Consider the following 17673-nt stretch of genomic DNA (forward strand, 5'->3'; position numbering starts at 1 on the left):
TGAATTATTAGAACAAATGGCACAGACTAGCCCATCTGTGAATCATCAATGATCACCACAAATTTAGCTAATTAGCCCGTAAGTGAGTGATGGAATATTACAGCAAATCCAGATGTCTGGCTTAAAAGTCAATGACAGAGAACACTGAACATAATCAGGAAAATGAGGTCTCTTTTAATGTCTACAGGTGTTTCAGAGACGACAAGACGGATCCGTGGACTTCACACGAATGTGGCAGGAATATAAGGATGGTTTTGGAAATCTTTGCCAGGAGTTTTGGTTGGGTAAGAAAATTTTCAATACGCATAGATATTTGCGAGAATCTTATTAGCAACACCCCATATTCATATCTTCCTTGGTTAGAGAGGTTTACACGCTCTAATGACCACCTGGCTAGATGTTAATACAAGAGCCTATTTCAGAAAGAATGTCTATCACACCTTGTCTATCCAGTCACAAATTACTGACACTACTTGACGCTTTGCCCCACCCAGTCACAAATTACTGACACAACACACGACACGTTGTCCATCAAGTCAGTGGGCAAGGTATCATGACTAGTGTCAGTAATTCGTGACTGGAAGGACAAAGTGGCATACATAGTGTCAGATTTAGCATATCTGCAGGGAGGAAAAAAATCCGGCTGATATTGGGAAGCTATTCAAGGACAGCAGGTAAGTTAATGACAACAGGTGATAAGGGATACGCTATTCATCTGTTGTCATCCATCTTGTTCATCCAGTCATGAATAACTGACACTACTTGACGCTTTGCCCCACCCAGTCACGAATTACTTACACAACACACGACACCTTGTCCATCAAGTCAGTGGGCAAGGTATCATGCCTAGTGTCAGATATTCGTGATTGGGAGGGCAAGGTATCATGCCTAGTGTCAGTAATCCATGGCTGGGTGGGCAAGGTGTAATGCATAGTGTCAGTAATCCATGGCTGGGTGGGCAAGGTGTAATGCATAATGTCAGTAATCCGTGGCTGGGTGGGCAAGGTGTCAAGGCTAGTGTCAGTTATAAAATAAAATAAAATTCAAATCATTTTTACATCAAATAAATTCAAATCTATCATTACAATATCTTCTCTTCCTAGGACTAGAGAAATTATATTTCTTGACATCACAGCGTGAGTATGAATTGATGATCAACATTGCAAATTATAGCGGAAACAGCTTCTATGCTGCTTACAGATTTCGGATTTCGGGAGAGAGGCAAAATTTCCGGCTGATATTGGGAAGCTATTCAGGGACAGCAGGTAAGTTAATGACAACAGATAATACGGGATACGCTATTCATGGACAGAGGTCCTTCGTGGTGGACGAGATTAGCACTCCAGCACGGCACAATGACCCAGGAGCCTCTCAGCAATGTGGGCGCTAATCCACCTCGTGCTGGTTTCCTCTCTGGCCGTACGTGGGCAGGTGTGGGAATGGCTGTGGATTATCACCGCGCTCAGACTGGTTTCCACCATACATTAGACTTTCTGACTCATACAAAGGCGGTGAGTATTATGGATGGAACACACTGGATTGCCCGTGCCAAACGGTTAACCTATGGCAAGCTGCTACCGAACTTTCCCACAGGTGACGTAAACATTTCAACACCATGTTAATGAATGATAATAACAAGACTAGAGTCTTTACGCCGTACGCCTAGTGTCGTCTACCACCAAAGCCCAACACATAGTGTCGAGGAAGAAGAGATTTAGGTAATAAAATTCCAGAAATAAAAATCACGATCCTTTGCAAATCCAAAAAGTTCTTTTGTGCTGTTGCTATTTTGTATAAACCACGCTATCTGATTTAATCTTATAGTAGATGCAATGATCTACCACAATGGATACCAGTTTAGCACCCCGGATAGTGACAACGAGGCATGGACTACTGGACACTGCGCCGAAGAATATAAAACTGGCTGGTGGTACAGGGCCTGTCATCGTAGTAACCTGAATGGAGAGTATGTTCAAGCTGGCGGGAAACCACTGTTAGAATACTCCGGTATAGCAGGAGCCTACTGGTTAGAAAACTACGGACATTTACAGTTTGTAGAGATGAAGATCCGACCTGTGGGGAAGTCGTAGACATATTCTAGACGGATTAGTTCAGCAGTCCATGAAAAAGAACCCTGAAACAAAGACTATTGTTTTAAGGAAAATATTAGTAGCTACATCGAAGCCGAAGAAAAGATTTTCAAAAATCGTGATTGCAGCATATTTTATATCTCCTGATAAACCATATATTTTATACCTGTTTTCCGTCATTGGCAAAAATTTTGATATGTTTAATTAACTTACTGGAAACTTTGGAGCAGCTTTGCGCCTCCAGTTCGGGCTAAAGTATAAGTACACCAAGGTAAGCTCTTTTTGAAAATATGCACATGAATTCAGCGATAAAAATTAAGTAATTAAAAAAACGATCCGGATTTAGGTTCCAGATTTATTTACCTATGGTGGGAAGAAACCGGGCAGTGGACGGGGAAACAAACGACCATCCGCAGGTTGCTGAAAAACCTTCCCGTGTACGACTGCAAGTTCCAAGAATAATCCTTGAATTGCCTCCATCTTGGCATATGGTGTCTAGTATAACTATAGGTTTAGGTCAAGCACCTGGCAGCTTGATGTAACCTTGTTCCAGCTGATCATTAAGTGTTTATCTTGATGAAAAGACAGCCAATAACTTAACCAGAGTTATGTAGCCAGCGGAGTTGAAACAAGCCTAAACTGCCACAGTCATGTTTTTTTCTGGCGTGCATGATAATGGCATTCTTACAGCACCACGGGATACGTTGTGTTGTGGGGTAACGAGAGCACACATGGTGAGAAATGAAGATATGCGTCGGATGACGTCAGCTGAAACAGATAACCAAGCAAAGCCCTTTGAGAAACTCACGGCCATCGGCTGGTTGCTGTCAGACCTTCCCTAATGCGGCCAGGCAGATGTCACGATAGTGCGAAGCTATAACATGATAGTGCGTGACGATAAAGAAACGAAGCGACGAATTTTTTCCGCCATGTAGTACATATATGTGTTCTTACAACAGTTAAGTGCTTGAATACCCAGCCTTTAGGTACACCCGACCGTGTATCTGACTGCGTCCAGTGCGCTGTGACCTGTTTGAAGAATGTGGTTGAAGTTTATAGGTTCAACAGTAAGTGTTTATCTTTATTCAGCCATGTGAACCAGATGGCAGAGTTATTTCCAAGAAACTGTAACTGACTCCTGTATTATGTGGATTTATCAGTCGACGGTGTGGGTGCGTGTGTGTGTGTGAAATGTGAAATTCAAGGAATATGTTTACAAAAACGCAGCCAGTAATTTACAGAGTTAATATGCAGCCGGGTGTTAGCCGGGTATATAAACGACGTCATTTATACGCAAGAAGAGTAAGCTGTACAACCAGTTCACCACTAGCTTCTAACAGTAAAAGATGGGGATTTCTTACCGTGTACTACTGGCTCTGTTAGCAGTGGTAGTCAGCTACCCAAAGACAGGCGCAGCTAACTCTTATGGACAATTTTTAAACCAGTTCGAGGTACTACCTTTAAGCAGTGACAGTTTGAAGGACACGTGCTCCACTTCAGGTAGGTTTTGAGCTATCTATGTTCAGTATTCCCTTCGTTGTCAAATTCACCAGAGGCCTCCGTGGCCGATTTGAATCGCACGCTATCGAGGCGCAATGACCCAGGAGCTGCTCATCAATGTTGTCGCTGTGAGTTCAAGTCCAGCTCATGCTAGCGTCCTCTGCGGTCGTTCGTGGGAAGACCTGTAGATGGTTTTGGGTTTCCACCGGACTCTGCCCGGTTTCCTCACTTATAATATTGGCCGCCGTCGTAAAAGTGAAATATTCTAGAGTGCGGCGTAAAACACCAATCAAATAAATAAATAAATTAAACTAACTAACATCAGGTATAATAGAATCTCCATATGACCACGTTTTCACTTAATATTTCAAAAGCAAAGTCAGTTTCCATATCCTCCGCTGTTGGTATTATTGAATTCTTCTTTAAGCATTTTGAAATCTTTTTTCGGCATTTGTGAATTTTTTCTCTGTTACTTTCTACTTCTTTTCTTGGGTATTTCCAAATTTTTCTTCGAAAAGCTTCAAAATGTGTCTGTAAACGATCTCGGATTACAGGGGATATAGTTATAGGACCCAGATTAACGGTGGTGGGATAGTTGTGTATCGTAATCATAAACAGCATAAATTTCAACAAAATTTACAAAATATTTCTTAGAATATAATCGAAGGATTTGACGACCCTAATGACGCGTGGTACGCGTTTAAAACGGTACTGCTCAGTGTTGTAGATGAGCAGGCTCCACTAAAGGAGCAGCGGATCCGTCCTCATGTTTTAAACTGGATTACAGACGAACTTCTTTCGAAAATTCACACACGTGGTCACATGTGCAAAACGGCCATGGATTTTAAGCATGAAATGGACTGGAAAATCTATCGTGCTCAACGAAATCGTGTCCTTCGACTACTTTGAAAAACGAATTTGTGTCCAAACACAGAGAAGAATCAGAAGGCAATTCGAAGGAAGTGTGGAAACCCATAAAGAACATTCTGCCTAATGAAGCTAAAATATCCTCTGATTTCTTAAATGTAGGGGGCGATACCACATATAACAAAACCTGACATCGTGAACTGTTTTATTGAATAGTTTAGCAATATAGGCAAGGAAATTGGCAAAGGTTTAAATAAAAGTTTGCCACAAATAAAAGATTTATTTATTTATTTGTTTGAGTGATGTTTTTTGCCGCACTCAAGAATATTTCTCTTATTCTACGGCGGCCAGCATTATGATAGGAGGAAAAGGGCTGAGCCAGGGGGAAACCCACGACCATCAGCAGGTTGCTGTCAGACCTTCCCACGTATGGCCGGAGATGAAGCCAGCATGAGCTGGACTTGAGCTCACAGCGACCGCAAATAAAAGACAAAATACCGATAAATACTATTGCAGAAATTCCTTCTGTTTCGGAAGACTTCGTATAAAAGTCAGATAAAAGATATGTCTGCAGGTAAAGCCCGAGGCCTAGATGGAATTTCCATAACAATGTTCAAAATTTCTGTTGAACATATTTGTATATCTCTGACTTTTATCTTCAATCTGTCTATATCTACGGGTATATTTTTTGATGAATGGAAGATAGCTGGAGTAACTCCTATTTACAAATCTTGCCAGGCTTATGACATATGCAACCACAGGCCAATTTCTGTCTCACCTATTGTAAGTAAGATAATAGAAAGACATGTACATTTTTTTTATACCTTTTTAGTATAAAAAAGCTGTTTCATTAGGGATTTAAACCCAATCATTCATGTGAAACTTCTTTTAACAACATGACTGACAGGAGGTTTAAAAATATCGATGATGGACTTTTAACTGGTGTGGCGTTTTTAGATCTCCGAAAAGCATTTGACATCGTCAATCATGCTGTTTTATTACACAAGTTTTCTTCCTATGGTGTAAATGGAAATATCTTTAACTGGTGTAAATCCTACCTGACAAACAGGAGACAACATGTAACCTGGAAAGGAACAGCATCAGAATCAAGGAACGTGGACACTGGAGTTCCCCATGGGGCCATTTTGGGGCCATTATTTTCTGTCTTATAAATTAACGCCCTAGCTGACTGGAATACTCACACTGAGATTGTATGCTGACGATAGTTCACCGTCTTGTAGTGGTAAAAATGTAAACGAGATCGAGACCAGGTTATGAGCCGATCTAGAGAATGTATCAAACTGGATGTATATAAACAAGTCAAGTCTTAACCATGACAACACGAAGTGTATGCTAATTGGATGAAAACAGTGGTTAGCTCGTGTGCATCCTTTGTCTCTAATCATAAATAATGTGTCGATGGGAAATGTTCTGGAATACAAACTGTTAGGTATCTTAATTAACAGTGGACTGACCTGGCACAATCATGTCCTACAATTAAGTAACAAGATATCAAAAAAAAACTTTATCGATAAAAGGAGAAAATTACAGAAGAGGGCAGCTAGTGTTATTTTGAAACCCTACCAGATCTTAACTCCAAAAGCAAATGTTTTTAAACAGCTGAACTGGATGTCTGTTGCTGACAGGATCAATTTTTGGTGTGCAGTTCTGACCTATAAAGTGTTTAACAACACTTCCCCTCAGTACTTACACTGCTTCAACTTTTCTGCAGATGTACGTAATTATAACACCAGCAAGAAACTGTGTATACCAAAACGTAGGACACAGTATTTTAAACGAAGTTTTATTCACCCTGCTACAATTTTAAACAGCCAAAGCGAGTCTGTGAAATATTGTCCAAATGTTGTGTCCTTTAAACGAGCATATTTAAAGCAATATTTTAGCAAATCAAGTTCTGGTAAAAGTATACATCTGTTTTAGAGACAGCTTATATGTCCTATTCCTACTTGACTCCAAACAATTTACAAATTTGCTGATGATTTAAAATCTTCACACATTTTAATATCTTATATTATTAATTATTATTATTGTATATATAATGTTCTTCTATTCATAGTAATACTGTATATTGGTTTAAATGCAGGGTCATAATATAAACAAGCTCTATAACTAATTATATAACCCTGGGTAAATAAAGGATCTATCTATCTATGTATAAAAATAAAGAGTTAAAGAATGGAAATACACTCCTATATCCTAGACAGAAGACACAGGATAAAATCCAAGTCGCGCCATACCGGAGATTTTTAAAATAACACCCTTTGCGCTCATCACTGAGAGGTTAGAGCAACTTAACAAACAGGACTAGCTGACACGGTGTCAGTATAATGCGGTTTTATTAGGTGTCATGTTTGGTGTCTTCGGCATGACATTTCACTGCCAGCAGCACATTTGCAGTATGAACTCGCCCCTCCACAAGAGACACAGTAAGCCAATATGTACACACACCCAATGACTCCCCGTCGTCATATGATTGAAAAATTGTAAGTTATGACGTAGGACCCTTATCATACATACATACATACATACATACATACATGCATACATACATACATGCATGCATGCATACATACATACATACATACATACATACATACATACATACATACATACATACATACATACATACATACATACATACATACATACATACATACATACATACATACATACATACATACATACATACATACACATACACATACACATACACATACACAGGACCCTTATCATACATACATACATACATACACACACACACATACACACACACACGCACGCACACACGCACGCACGCACACACACACACACACACACACACACACACACACACACACACACACACACACACACACACACACACACACACACAACTTTGAAATTTGCCGTCATTAAACCAGTCGTTGGACATTTAGGACATTCGAAATAAATTATCTATTCTTTATAAAACGGTACAGTCAGTAACAATTCTCTACATAAGCATATGTAGATATAATGTTAAACTGGGCGTTTTACAAAAGTTTTTTCCAGCAATATCCACAGTGTGTAACAAATCGCATACAAATACATGTATTTCTCTGAATAGAGAAAAGAGTAGAGAGTGCTCTTCGGGAGCGGTGGATCCTTGGTCAGTCCTGGGTCGAGTCATACCTAAGACCTTAAAACAGAAAGTTGTAACTTCCTCGCTTGGCATACAGCATAAACGGGATAGTGGAACTATTGGTTGACCAGTATCAGTATTATGGATCGGGCGGGACGGCTTACTTGCCTTCGGTTAGGCGTCTCAGTAAAGCAGAACTAGATAAAAGAGTTTTGGAGATCCCTTTGTCGTCATATGACTGAAAAATTGTTAACTACGACGTTAAACCCCAGTCACTCACTCAGTGAAAATCTCAATCAGATCTCAAATCCAAGCAAACTGCAAATGAATTCACCAGGGGGGGGGGGGGGGGGGGCAATGCACCAGGAGCCTCTCACCAATGTGATCGCTGTGAGTTCAAGTCCAGCTCATGCTGGCTTCCTTCACGGCCATTCGTGGGAAGATCTTCCAGAGGCCTGCGGATGGCTGTGGATTTCCTCCCTACATAATATTGGCCGCCGTCGTACAAGTGAAATATTCTAGAGTTGCGGCTTAAAACACCAATCAAATGAATAAATTAATCAAATTCACAAACATCAGGTACAACAGAAACTCCATGTGATCACGTTTTCACTTAATACTTCTAAAAACAGTTTCCATATCCTCCGCTGTTGGTATGATTCAATTTTTCTTTAAGAATTTTGAAATCTTTCCCGCATTTGTAAATTTTTTGCTCTTTTACATTCTGCATCTTTACATTGGAATTTCCAATAAAGGGCTAAAGGGTGGAACTACACTCTTATATCTTAGATGGGAGACCCAGAATAAAAAAAGGGTCGCGCCATACCGAAGATTTTAAAAATAGCACGCTTTGCATTAGGCCAATATGTACCCACACCCAATGACCCATCGTCATATGATTGAACAATTGTAAGGTACGACGTAAAAACCCAAGCATACATACGTGCATACATACATTCATACATACATACATACACACATAAAATACGCCCTTCACATTTCGTCGACAGTCGCCGATAAAGCCTTGAATTTGGCATCCTTAACATATGCAGATATAACGTTAATCTCGGCGATGTACAACAGATTTTGCTAGCAATATTAACACTGTGTAACAAAGTGCATACATATACATGTATATGTCTGAAAATTTAAATGGTGGAGTGTCCGCTTAGGGAGCGGTAGATCCAGGGTCAACCCTTTGTCAAGTCACACCTAAGACCTTAAAAGAGAAATTTGTACATTCCTTGCTTGGTGTTTAGCATGAAGAGGATAGTGCAACAACTGGTTGACCATATCAGTATATATCCGTACTGCAACAAGGAAGGACATTGCATCCACTCTAAAGATTCCTTCGTTGTCACATGACAGAAAAATTGTTAAGTACGACGTCAAACCCCAGTCACTCACTCACTGAAAATCTCAGTCACATCTCATATCCAAGCAAAATACAGAATGAATTCAATCACAAATATCTAGTTTAAACTATATGGCATTTTATCTTCTATCCCACATGTAGCAAATGATCTGATCAACCCAGGTTGTGCTTGATGAGTTACCTGTTCATCATTTGTAGAGCCCCACATGTTTGATGGTTGTATCTATCCATCAGACTGTGCAGATGTTCACAAATGTAACCACAACAAGAGCGGAGTTTACCGAGTGTTTCCGTTTGGAGTCGGATCAGGCTTCCTGGTGTATTGCGATATGGTAACCAATGGAGGTGGCTGGCTGGTGAGTTGTAATAGCCATTTCATATAAAGGAGTTTACACCTTACTGACTGAATGAGGTTGTGTGAACTTAAGCGATGACTATGTCAGATAACCGTTTATATGCCACCTTTGACGGCCTTATGTGGTTAAATATTTCCAAATATTTCCGAACATTGATTCTTCATCATCTTCTTTGACAACATCGTTTTATAGCACGTGTTCATCTATACTTAAAGTAAACCCCGATGTTCACTAGAAGTAAGGTACCGGAATGTATAAACCCCTCTACTGTCTTATTGCTACTAATGTCGTAACTGCGACATTGGAGGACATTTGCAATATTAGAGAGAGGTTTGTTGCAGAAGCCGTCCCTCATATCGTGTCACGGATAGGTAGGAGTTACTCCACTGACCGTAAATTTCATTCTGTATACATAATGTGTGTGTTTGCTTTATCGTGTCAATGTGAATGCTTGAATTATCACAGCAAATGTAGCCAACTCACCTGACAGTGAATGATGAATTATCACCGCAGCTATAGCTAGTTAGCCCATATGTAACTGAATGAATTATCAGAGCAAATACAGCTATCCGGCTTTACTGTGAATGAATAAATTACCCCAGCAAGATCAAAAAGCAACAGATCAGTGACTGTATGAATGAATTATCAGAGCAAATGCCAATGACTGACTCGTCTGTGAATCATCAGTAATTCCTGGAAATTTAGCTAATTAGCCTGTTAGTGAGTGATGGATTATCCCAGCAAATGTAAATAGCTGGCTTAACTGTCAATGGCAGAGAATACTGACGGTTTGTTGAAACATCTTTTCACGTATGCCGCAGTTAAAGACGATATGTATTTTATCAGGAAAACCAGGTCTCTTTTATTGTCTACAGGTGTTTCAGAGACGAAAGGACGGATCCGGGGACTTCACACGAATATGGCAGGGATATAAGGATGGTTTCGGAAATCTTTACCTGGAGTTTTGGTTGGGTAAGAAAATTCTAAATCCACATATTGCACGTATCCTATTGGCAACACCCCATATTCTTATCTTCCTTTGTTAGTAAAGAGCTACAGTGCTTGTTACATGGTAGAAACTTTTACACGCTCCAATGACCATCTGGCTAGATGTTAACACAAAACCCATTTCAACAAGAATGTCGAGTAAATTTTATACTTGATTTTACCAAGATCACTTGTGTGACTATCGCTGGGACCTAAGCCTTCCTTCCGTGAATGGACGAACAAGGTGTCGTGTATGGTTTCCTGCCTGTCACTTGTCCCTGACACCATATATGACACCTTGTCCATCCAGTCACGAATTACTGATACTAGTAATGACTGTTTTCGTTCCCAGCCATGAAATACTATTACAACACATGACACATTGTCCATCTAGCCACCGATTCTTGACTCCAGGCATGACATATTTTCCATCGCTTCACAGATAACTGACACACACGACACCTTGTCCGTCAAGTCCATTAAGTCAGTGGGCAAGGTGTCATGCCTATAGTGTCAGTAATTCGTCACAGGAAGGAGAAGGTGTCATACATAGTGTCAGTAATCCGTGACTGGGTGGGCAAAGTGTCAAGCCTAGTGTCAGTAATGCGCATACATAAAATAAATGTAAATCTACCATTACAATATTTTCTCTTCCTAGGACTAGAGAAATTACATTTGTTGACATCACAGCGTCACTATGAGTTGATGATCAACATTGCAAACTATAGCGGGAACAGCTTCCATGCTACTTACAGCAGATTTTGCATATCGGGAGAGAGGCAAAAATTCCGGCTGATGTTGGGAAGCTATTCGGGGACAGCAGGTAAGTTAATGACAACAGATGATACGGGATACGCTATTCATGGGCAGAGGTCATTTGTGGCCAAGAGGATTAGCGCTTCAGCGCTGCGCAATGACCTAGGAACCACTCACCAATGTGGGTTCTAGCCCAACTGATGCTGGATTCCTCTCCGGCCGTACGTGGGAAGGCCTGGCTGCAAACTGCCGATGGTCGTGGATTTCCCCCGGCTCAGCCTGGTTTCCCCCATACTTTAGATTTTTTGACTCATACAATGGCGGTGAGTATTTTGGGTGGAACGTACTGGATTGCCCGTGCTAAACCATTAACCTATGGCAAGCTGTTAACAAACTTTCCCACAGGTGACGTAAACATTTCCACACCATATTAATGGATGACAATAACAACACCAGAGTTTTTACACCGTACGCCGAGTGTCGTCGACCATCTGTTGTCATCAAAGCCCAGCCAATATTGTCGATTGAGAAGAGATTTAGGTAATAAAATTCCAGAAATAAAAACCACGACCCTTTACTAAACCAGAAGGTTTATTTGTCGCCTTATTTGACTTGCACTGTTGCTATTTTGTATAAAGCACGCTATCTGATTTAATCTTACAGAAGATTCAATGACCTACCACAATGGATACCAGTTTAGCACTCCGGATAGTGACAACGACGCATTGCCCACTGGACACTGCGCCGAGGAATATAAAGCTGGCTGGTGGTATAGCGGTTGTCATCGTAGTAACCTGAACGGAGAATACGTTTATGTTGGCGGGAAACCAAGGAAAAAATACTCCGGTATAGCAGGGGTCTATTGGTTAGAAAATTACGGACATTTACAGTATGCGGAGATGAAGATCCGACCTGTGGGGAAGTCGTAAACATATTCTAGACGGATCAGCTCAGCTCAAGGGTTCATGAAAAATAATTCCGAAACAAAGACTATGGTTTGCAGGGAAATGATAAAAGCTACATCGAAGCTGAAAAAAAGATTTGGAAAAATTGTATTTGAGGCATATTTTGTCTCCTGATAAACCATATGTCTTATACGTATTTTCAGTCAGTGTTCAAAAATTTTGACATCTTTGATGGACATACTCGGAACGTGGGAGCAGCTTTGTTCCTCCGACCCCCTCCCCCTCCCACATCAAGATAGCTTTGTCAGATACCACCGGTAACTTCACCATAGCAGACCTCTTCATTTCCGGACTGTCTGCTGGGACCGTTGGAAAAAATATTTTCTATTCCATTTTCACCTTCCAGGCAGAAAACTGAGAAAGTTTGTGTAAGTTTGCGATTTTCTACTTCACATATATTTGTACTAGATTTACAGTATACATAAAAAGGTAATGTAAAAAAAAGGGTATGGTTTTTAGAAAAATGAAGATAAACTGTGAAGTTTGAAGAGAAAGGTGTATGTGTGCGCTATATCTAACGGAATAATCTACTGACTAGAACAGCGTTCCAAGAATAATCGTTGACCTGTCTCCATCTTGGCATGTGGTCTCCAGTATAAGTTTAGGTCAGGTACTTGGTAGCTTGACGTATCTATGTTCCAGCTGATCATTAAGAGTTTATCTTGATGAAAAGACAGCAAATAACATAACCAGAGTTATTTAGCCAGCGGAGTTGAAACAAGCCTAAACTGCCACAGTCATGTTTTCTCTGGCGTGCATGATAATGAAATTCTTACAGGACCACGGGATCCGTTGTGTTGTAGTGTAAACGAGAGCACACATGTTCAGAAATCAAAGTATGCATCGAGTGACGTCAACGGAAACAGATGCGTTATAAGGCTATGGGGATAACCTACGCCTCACGGGTTAAAAATAATAACATTGCGCCGCTTTCGATTATTTCTAATTTCGCTTAATTTGAACTGTGATATCTTGATTATGCAACATTACAAATTAAATATATAACAGCCTGCTTTTTAAACTTCATGTGGCAACCTTGATCGATTTGTTCTGATAGAGTGATTTCTTCCAACACCACACAAAACGTTTCAGTCAGAGAGTCAGATTGGTAACATAGGCATGTAGTTTATACAAACTAGACACAGTGTGTCAGGAAATGGGAGCTGCTGTGAGCTAACTACACATATACATGGATGTATAGTGCAAATGTTTGTCCGTTGACAAGATGCACTGCGCAAATCGCTTTTAAGACATACAATATTGCAGTCATAAGTGTATCTTTATTGTCTTGTTGGAGGAATTCTGAATTCCGTTAAAAATTGCGTTGGAGGATCCAGGTATACTAACATGACCCCCCTACTGGCCTCGTAAGAATTCCGGATTTAAAATGTAATTAGAGAGTTAGCCAGCACGCAAGAAGAAAATGGATGTAGTTGTCTACGTTTGAGCCGGACTTGAACTCGCAGCGATCACAATGGTGAGAGGCTCCAAGATCACTGCGCTGCACAAAGACACGTTATAACCGCTATGACACGGAGGTCCGATTCTACAGTTTTAATGCTCTACCAATAAAAGTTTACACTTACACGACGGCATTCGATTTTTTGGGTGGCGAAAACAGGTGTTCCTGCATGGGATAAACCGCTAACATTTGGCAAGTTACTGATGAGCTTTTTTACGTGTGACGTACAGACGTGCGTACCATACACTGCCGTCCGGTGACAAACGGAAGCAAGTGATATATAGGTCAAAAATGAGATTATCACATAATATATCTTCTTGAAGCAAGTCACATGTCTTGGTAGAAGGATTTTGTAAACTGTGCTAAAGTTTTATCTGTGATAAAAAAAAAAAGACATAATGCTGCAGGTGCGCGTAGATTGCAACTCCAGGTGCGCGTGGATTGCAAATGAGGACGCAACTGACTGGCCAATCACCATGTTCGCTAACACCCGGCGGACCAATCAAATCCACGGTGACTAACAGATCTATGAAGATCGTTGCGGCGGGTCTTTAGGTCATGGCAGACACTCTAAAGTTTACTGATTTATTTGCCGAATAAAATAAATTATAAGTCTGGACATTGTTTTTATGTTTTATTGTGTCTACAGTGCTTTATTGTACATCTTCACTCGCCGATAGAACGTATAAGTGTTATTGCTGTTTTCATAAAACTGTTCCTTATTTGTGTTTACTGTCTGTTAACTGAGTGCAAAAAAATCCATCGGTGTTTATTATGAAGTTAATATTTGCATTTGCAGTAGAGTTATCAGTAGTTTATCTCTTTGATAGTGCGTGAATTTGGATTCTGCCTTCATTAATTCACTTGACATGCTTGACTGACATTCTGTACGATTCTGACAAACCGTACGATTGCGCGACAGACTGTCCTTGACAGCAATACTGCAAGAAGCTGGTTGAAAGACAGGTCGAAATTTTCTTTCTTTCTTTCTTTCTTGACTGATTATTTGGTTGTACTTTAGCAAAAATGTCTCAATTATGTAATGATGGACAGCATTTGTGGCTGACTGTAACAAAGTAGTTCTGGAAAATATAGGCACATATTATTCTGCCAGGACTTCGTGTCATGCAGAAATAGGCTATAGCTGGTCCAGAGCATGTGAACATACTGTTGTCCACGCACTACATATATGTTTAATTCTATTACCCTTCGATTCCTTTTTATTACACACAACGCACTACTTGGCTCTATGCTAAGTGCACATTATCAAAGTCATTAGATACTCTCCATCACGAGACAGAAGCGTTTGACTTCTGGACGGGTCTATTGTAGTTCGACCTAAAATATAAACTCTTCTACATCGATCTGATGTAAAACTACCGTTAGAGTACCCTGACGCGAACATTATTTTTTAATTTTAATTTTAAAGGTTGCCAACAAGCTTTACCAGATGTAACATATACTTACACATATACCCTCACGAGTCAAACTATAACAGCCCATGGAACTGTTTTACCGGCCCGGATAGCACAGTTGGTAGAGCGTCCGCTTCGGGAGCGGTAGATCCAGGGTCAGTCCTGGGTCGTCACACCTTTATTTAGAACCACCCCTAAATCGCAGTGCACCATTAGGCTCCTAAATCGCAGTGTAGCATTAGGCTCTAAATCGCAGTGCACTATTAGGCCCCTACATCGCAGTGTAGCATTAGGCCCCTAAATCGCAATGCACCATTAGGCCCCTACATCGCAGTGTAGCATTAGGCACCTAAACCGCAATGCACCATTAGGCCCCTAAATCGCAGTATGACAATAGGCCCCTAACTCGCAGTGTAGCATTGCACCCATAAATCGCAGTGAAGCATTAGGCCCCTAAATCGCAATCATTCCTTTCCTCCTTCACTCAAACTGCAGCCAAACCAGACTGGCGTCATGTCACCCAAAAACGCCTGCGCGGTGAATTATGACGAAATTTATCATGACACGATGTGAACATCTCATATTCATACAAACATATTTTCGAGAAATATCAGCGTTAAAGGTCCAGAGGCCTGAGGCCGATTCCACGAACCATTTCTGACTTAAGCTAAAATTTTGAAATACGATCTTAAAGCTTAAAGATTTTTCAGACATGGAAAGCAAAATTTTGTCCACCACATTAATATTATCTTAGGCCAAATATGTCCAAATGTCAACTTTCAGTTCCAAAACCTAAGCATTATACAGTGGTTTTAACTTTTGACTTAAGTCAGAAATGGCTGTGTGTGATCGGCGGCTGGTCCGCCCTGTTTTGTTTTAATGTTATTGTGTATTAAATGCGATGATGATGATAACACAGCATCATGAGCATAGCTGGACCAGTGACGTCAAGTAAATTACAATTAACATCGCTGCATTTTTCACAAAATATTGCTTCTAGGGGGCTCCTAATTTTCTACCGTTTTAGGATTTATAAAACCTTTTAGAATAAAACCCTGTATGAGGTACATTGACAAGTGACGTCAACTGGTATTTTACCGGTCACGTGTGTCAATTTGCCAATTAGGCCTACCACACTGTCATCATGCACTGCTCTGGTTTTATTCTCCGTGCTGTTCATCTTTAATCATATTATATAACATATACAGTATTTTACCTAAAAATTAGCATTTTTCAAGCGAGGCTATTCTGATTGCTTCTGACTGATCCATTCTCATTAAAGTGCCATTTGTGGAGGTTTTTCATGGAATTTGCTTTTTTTCTTTTTGTACTCAAAGAAACTTACTGTTCGACTGAAAAGTGCACTTTTCACATATCAAATTTTAGATGAAATATAGTATTCAAGTTTCTTTAATCAGTAAAGACATCAATATTCTGAACTTAGTTAACCAGTGGAGATCACATTTATTAAAACATTATCAGACACCCTACAAATATAAAAGGAAATATAATTGAACCTTCTAACCAAAGGCATAGCATCGCTTAATGATGATATATTAAATAAGGAATACAGGATAAACGTAATACACGTAAATATTAATGATGAATACCAATGAAAGTGTTACTCATTTGAGTTTTAATAATAGAATATTATGTTTGTGTGGTATATATGAACACTTGAAGTGTGTTTATATTATGTTTGTGTGGTATATTTGAACACTTGGAGTGTGTTTATGTTATGTTTGTGTGGTATGTTTGAACACTTGAAGTGTGTTTATATTGTGTTTGTGTGGTATATTTGAACACTTGGAGTGTGTTTATATTGTGTTTGTGTGGTATATTTGAACACTTGAAGTGTGTTTATATTGTGTTTGTGTGGTATATTTGAACACTTGGGGTGTGTTTATATTGTGTTTGTGTGGTATATTTGAACACTTGAAGTGTGTTTATATTCTGTTTGTGTGGTATATTTGAACACTTGGATTGTGTTTATATTATGTTTGTGTGGTATATTTGAACACTTGGAGTTTGTTTATGTTATGTTTGTGTGGTATATTTGAACACTTGGAGTGTGTTTATGTTATGTTTGTGTGGTATATTTGAACACTTGGAGTGTGTTTATATTGTGTTTGTGTGGTATATTTGAACACTTGGAGTGTGTTTATGTTATGTTTGTGTGGTATGTTTGAACACTTGAAGTGTGTTTATATTGTGTTTGTGTGGTATATTTGAACACTTGGAGTGTGTTTATGTTATGTTTGTGTGGTATATTTGAACACTTGAAGTGTGTTTATATTATGTTTGTGTGGTATATTTGAACACTTGGAGTGTGTTTATATTATATTTGTGTGGTATATTTGAACACTTGGAGTGTGTTTATATTATGTTTGTGTGGTATATTTGAACACTTGGAGTGTGTTTATGTTATGTTTGTGTGGTATGTTTGAACACTTGAAGTGTGTTTATATTGTGTTTGTGTGGTATATTTGAACACTTGGAGTGTGTTTATATTGTGTTTGTGTGGTATATTTGAACACTTGAAGTGTGTTTATATTGTGTTTGTGTGGTATATTTGAACACTTGGAGTGTGTTTATGTTATGTTTGTGTGGTATATTTGAACACTTGAAGTGTGTTTATATTATGTTTGTGTGGTATATTTGAACACTTGGAGTGTGTTTATGTTATGTTTGTGTGGTATATTTGAACACTTGGAGTGTGTTTATATTGTGTTTGTGTGGTATATTTGAACACTTGGAGTGTGTTTATGTTATGTTTGTG

General features: G+C 39.5%; 1 protein-coding gene across 3 annotated transcripts in view; it reads left to right on the forward strand.

The window, feature by feature from the left end:
- The window catches only part of LOC135462737 (fibrinogen C domain-containing protein 1-like), a 53481-nt gene extending 41099 nt beyond the window's left edge, over window positions 1–12382 (forward strand). The window contains exons 1-5 of one of the 3 annotated variants that reach the window (XM_064739965.1): window positions 3316–3590; window positions 9152–9309; window positions 10185–10281; window positions 10955–11119; window positions 11716–12382. In XM_064739965.1, coding sequence (XP_064596035.1) covers window positions 3437–3590; window positions 9152–9309; window positions 10185–10281; window positions 10955–11119; window positions 11716–11981 — 840 coding nt within the window. In that variant the 5' untranslated portion in view covers window positions 3316–3436 and the 3' untranslated portion in view covers window positions 11982–12382. Of the gene's footprint in view, window positions 1–187; window positions 285–3315; window positions 3591–9151; window positions 9310–10184; window positions 10282–10954; window positions 11120–11715 lie in introns of those variants that run through there. The other 2 variants (XM_064739968.1, XM_064739967.1) reach the window with 2 other exon arrangements.
- The last annotated feature ends 5291 nt before the right edge of the window (window positions 12383–17673 follow it).

The sequence above is a fragment of the Liolophura sinensis genome, chromosome 2, assembly GCF_032854445.1.
Source record: "Liolophura sinensis isolate JHLJ2023 chromosome 2, CUHK_Ljap_v2, whole genome shotgun sequence".
NCBI classification, from domain to species: domain Eukaryota; kingdom Metazoa; phylum Mollusca; class Polyplacophora; order Chitonida; family Chitonidae; genus Liolophura; species Liolophura sinensis.